At 45.4% G+C, this 5000-nt stretch overlaps 1 protein-coding gene across 3 annotated transcripts in view; it reads left to right on the forward strand.

Annotated features, from left to right (window-relative positions):
• Window positions 1–5000, forward strand: part of tasp1 (taspase, threonine aspartase, 1) — a 97012-nt gene that overhangs the window by 65661 nt on the left and 26351 nt on the right. For 2 of the 3 annotated variants that reach the window (XM_065007800.1, XM_065007798.1), the window contains one exon: window positions 4752–4862. The exons of the other annotated variant lie outside the window; for it this stretch is intronic. In XM_065007800.1, coding sequence (XP_064863872.1) covers window positions 4752–4862 — 111 coding nt within the window. The remainder of the gene's footprint in view (window positions 1–4751; window positions 4863–5000) is intronic. 3 annotated transcript variants of the gene reach the window in all.

Below are 5000 nucleotides of genomic sequence, written 5' to 3' on the forward strand. Positions count from 1 at the left end.
GTCTGGGTTTTACATGGGTCTTTCCATGGTTGACTGTCTGGGTTTGACATGGGTCTTTCCATGGTTGACTGTCTGGGTTTGACATGGGTCTTTCCATGGTTGACTGTCTGGGTTTGACATTGGTCTTTCCATGGTTGACTGTCTGGGTTTGACATTGGTCTTTCCATGGTTGACTGTCTGGGTTTTACATGGGTCTTTCCATGGTTGACTGTCTGGGTTTTTCCCTCGTTGACTGTCTGGGTTTGACATGGGTCTTTCCCTCTTTGACTGTCTGGGTTTTACATGGGTCTTTCCATGGTTGACTGTCTGGGTTTTACATGGGTCTTTCCCTCGTTGACCGTCTGGGTTCTACATGGGTCTTTCCCTCGTTGACTGTCTGGGTTTGACATGGGTCTTTCCCTCGTTGACCGTCTGGGTTTGACATGGGTCTTTCCCTCGTTGACTGTCTGGGTTTGACATGGGTCTTTCCCTCGTTGACTGTCTGGGTTTGACATGGGTCTTTCCCTCGTTGACTGTCTGGGTTTGACATGGGTCTTTCCCTCGTTGACTGTCTGGGTTTGACATGGGTCTTTCCCTCGTTGACTGTCTGGGTTTGACATGGGTCTTTCCCTCGTTCACTGTCTGGGTTTGACATGGGTCTTTCCCTCGTTGACTGTCTGGGTCTTTCCATGGTTGACTGTCTGGGTTTTTCCCTCGTTGACTGTCTGGGTCTTTCCCTTGTTGACTGTCTGGGTTTGACATGGTTCCCATTTTGAAAACAGCTTGTGTGTAGTGTACGTCGTCAACCTTCCTGCATTTACACTATTCTCTTTTTATAAAGCTTCACACAACTGGTTTAAATGTACACATTCCTCAATTGTTAACCTTATTAATGTATTGGTGACATCCATCCACCTGTTCAGTCTAGAGTTGGGAGGTGAAGGTGGGCCACCTGTTTAGTTGGGAGGTGAAGGTGGGCCACCTGTTTAGTCTAGAATTGGGAGGTGAAGGTGGGCCACCTGTTTAGTTGGGAGGTGAAGGTGGGCCACCTGTTTAGTTGGGAGGTGAAGGTGGGCCACCTGTTTAGTTGGGAGGTGAAGGTGGGCCACCTGTTTAGTTGGGAGGTGAAGGTGGGCCACCTGTTTAGTTGGGAGGTGAAGGTGGGCCACCTGTTTAGTTGGGAGGTGAAGGTGGGCCACCTGTTTAGTTGGGAGGTGAAGGTGGGCCACCTGTTTAGTTGGGAGGTGAAGGTGGGCCACCTGTTTAGTTGGGAGGTGAAGGTGGGCCACCTGTTTAGTTGGGAGGTGAAGGTGGGCCACCTGTTTAGTTGGGAGGTGAAGGTGGGCCACCTGTTTAGTTGGGAGGTGAAGGTGGGCCACCTGTTTAGTTGGGAGGTGAAGGTGGGCCACCTGTTTAGTTGGGAGGTGAAGGTGGGCCACCTGTTTAGTTGGGAGGTGAAGGTGGGCCACTTGTTTAGTTGGGAGGTGAAGGTGGGACACCTGTTTAGTTGGGAGGTGAAGGTGGGCCACCTGTTTAGTCAAAATGAGGAATTTTGTCAATCAGTGTTGCTTCCTAAGTGGACAGTTTGATTTCACAGAAGTGTGATTGACTTGGAGTTACATTGTGTTGTTTAAGTGTTTAAGTGTTCCCTTTATTTTCCCTTTATGTTCCCTTTATGTTCCCTTTATTTTCCCTTTATGTTCCCTTTATTTTCCCTTTATGTTCCCTTTATTTTCCCTTTATTTTTTTGAGCAGTTTATTAAAACAATGTCAATTTTAGTCCAATTTTTACGTTTTTTAGTTTTTACTTAACAATATGTTTTGTAGGTTATTTTCGCGATCATATCCTTTAAAATGTTTAAATACATTTTAAAATTTATAATAGTTTTCACTTACATACGTTCTATGTCGCAACTCAGAATCAAAAAGTATTTTGCAAAAAAAACCTAAAAAACAAGGTCGCTGTGGTAGAACGTTTGCATTTATCAAAAGTCCCATCAGGCAGTCTGATTTCAGATGTGTCCTTGTAAACAGGATTATTAGGGAAATCGTTCTTCTTGCCAAGCGTGTTTAAACGTTTTAATCAAGCTATATTGTATTCATCTGACTCTATCCCCAATAATCACACTGTGTGCATGGAACCGCATTCAATGAAAGGAGAAAATCGCAGCCTCATGCGATATGGATATTGCACATGCCATTATCGCAATTTAGATCTGAAATCGATTAATCGTACAGGCATGCTAACCGGCATGCATCTCTGTCCCCTCTCGGCTGTACGATGTGTTCTGACTCACTCTCTGACTGATCTGTTCTCCTGCCAGTGTAGATGTGTTCTGACTCACTCTCTGACAGATCTCTTCTCCTGCCAGTATAGATGTGTTCTGACTCACTCTCTGACTGATCTGTTCTCCTGCCAGTGTAGATGTGTTCTGACTCACTCTCTGACTGATCTGTTCTCCTGCCAGTGTAGATGTGTTCTCACTCTCTGACTGATCTGTTCTCCTGCCAGTGTAGATGTGTTCTGACTCACTCTCTGACTGATCTGTTCTCCTGCCAGTGTAGATGTGTTCTCACTCTCTGACTGATCTGTTCTCCTGCCAGTGTAGATGTGTTCTGACTCACTCTCTGACTGATCTGTTCTCCTGCCAGTGTGGATGTGTTCTGACTCACTCTCTGACTGATCTGTTCTCCTGCCAGTGTAGATGTGTTCTGACTCACTCTCTGACTGATCTGTTCTCCTGCCAGTGTAGATGTGTTCTGACTCACTCTCTGACTGATCTGTTCTCCTGCCAGTGTGGATGTGTTCTGACTCACTCTCTGACTGATCTGTTCTCCTGCCAGTGTAGATGTGTTCTGACTCACTCTCTGACTGATCTGTTCTCCTGCCAGTGTGGATGTGTTCTGACTGACTCTCTGACTGATCTGTTCTCCTGCCAGTGTGGATGTGTTCTGACTCACTCTCTGACTGATCTGTTCTCCTGCCAGTGTAGATGTGTTCTGACTCACTCTCTGACTGATCTGTTCTCCTGCCAGTGTGGATGTGTTCTGACTGACTCTCTGACTGATCTGTTCTCCTGCCAGTGTGGATGTGTTCTGACTCACTCTCTGACTGATCTGTTCTCCTGCCAGTGTAGATGTGTTCTGACTCACTCTCTGACTGATCTGTTCTCCTGCCAGTGTGGATGTGTTCTGACTCACTCTCTGACTGATCTGTTCTCCTGCCAGTGTAGATGTGTTCTGACTCACTCTCTGACTGATCTGTTCTCCTGCCAGTGTAGATGTGTTCTGACTCACTCTCTGGCTGATCTGTTCTCCTGCCAGTGTAGATGTGTTTATACACTGAGTTTGCAAAAACATTAAGAACACTTAAGAATGTTCTTTCCATGACAAAGACTGACCAGGTGAATCCAGGTGAATGCTTCGATCCCTTATCGATGTCAGTTGTTAAATCCACTTCAAATCGGATGAAGGGGAGGGAGACGGGTTCAAGAAGGATTTTTAAGCCTTGATTGACACATGTATTGTGTTTGCATGCCATTCAGAGGGTGAACGAACAAGACAACATATCGAAGTGCTTTTTGAACGGGGTTATGGTAGTAGGTGCCAGGCGCACCGGTTTGTGTCAAGAACTGCAACGCTGCTGGGTTTTAGACACTCAACTCTTTACCGTGTTTATCAAGAATGGTCCACCACCCAAAGGACATCCAGCCAACTTGACACAACTGTGGGAAGCATTGGAGTCAGTATGGGCCAGCATCCCTGTGGAACGTTTTCAACACCTTGTAGAGTCAACATGGGGCCAGCATCCCGGTGGAACGCTTTCAACACATTGTAGAGTCAACATGGGCCAGCATCCCTGTGGAACGCTTTCAACACCTTGTAGAGTCAACATGGGGCCAGCATCCCGGTGGAACGCTTTCAACACATTGTAGAGTCAACATGGGCCAGCATCCCTGTGGAACGCTTTCAACACCTTGTAGAGTCAACATGGGCCAGCGCATCCCTGTGGAACGCTTTCAACACCTTGTAGAGTCAACATGGGCCAGCGCATCCCTGTGGAACGCTTTCAACACCTTGTAGAGTCCACGTCCCGACCTATTGCGGCTGTTCTGAGGGTAAAAGAGGGGAAAGCAACTCAATATGAGGAAGGTGTTCTTAATGTTTTGTTGCTCAGTGTATGTTGATGTGTTGATCACGATAGTCAGAAACCCAATATGATTAACAGTCTATTTAAAGAGTTCATAACCCATACATAACCCATACATAACCCATACATAACCCATACATAACCCATACATAACCCATACATAACCCATACATAACCCATACATAACCCATGCATAACTGATGCATAACCCATACATAACCCATACATAACCCATACATAACCCATACATAACCCATACATAACTCATACATAACCCATACATAACTCCTACATAACCCATACATAACCCATACATAACCCATACATAACCCATACATAACCCATGCATAACTGATGCATAACCCATACATAACCCATACATAACCCATACATAACCCATACATAACCCATACAAAACTCATACATAACCCATACATAACTCATACATAACCCATACATAACCCATACATAACCCATACATAACCCATACATAACCCATACATAACTGATATTTTAAAAAAAATCATACATAACCCATACATAACCCATACATTGATAAGCATCTCCCTCCTGTGTTCCTGTGTGTGTGTGTGTGTGTGTGTGTGTGTGTGTGTGTGTGTAGGTTGTGGGGAACATCTAATACGAACCATGCTAGCGCGTGAGTGTTCTTCTGCCATGCAGTGTGAAGATGCTCACCAGGCACTGCTGGAGGCTATGCAGAACAAGTTCATCAGTAAGTCACACACACACACACACACACACACACACTGTCAGTTTCAGCCAAGCATGTGTGTACGGAGAGACACGTCTCAGTTTGGCACGGAGGAGGTCATGACAAAAAACTGAAGTGAAAAAAGCATTAATTGTCTAA

The sequence above is a fragment of the Oncorhynchus nerka genome, linkage group LG23 (genome assembly GCF_034236695.1).
Source record: "Oncorhynchus nerka isolate Pitt River linkage group LG23, Oner_Uvic_2.0, whole genome shotgun sequence".
Classification (NCBI taxonomy): domain Eukaryota; kingdom Metazoa; phylum Chordata; class Actinopteri; order Salmoniformes; family Salmonidae; genus Oncorhynchus; species Oncorhynchus nerka.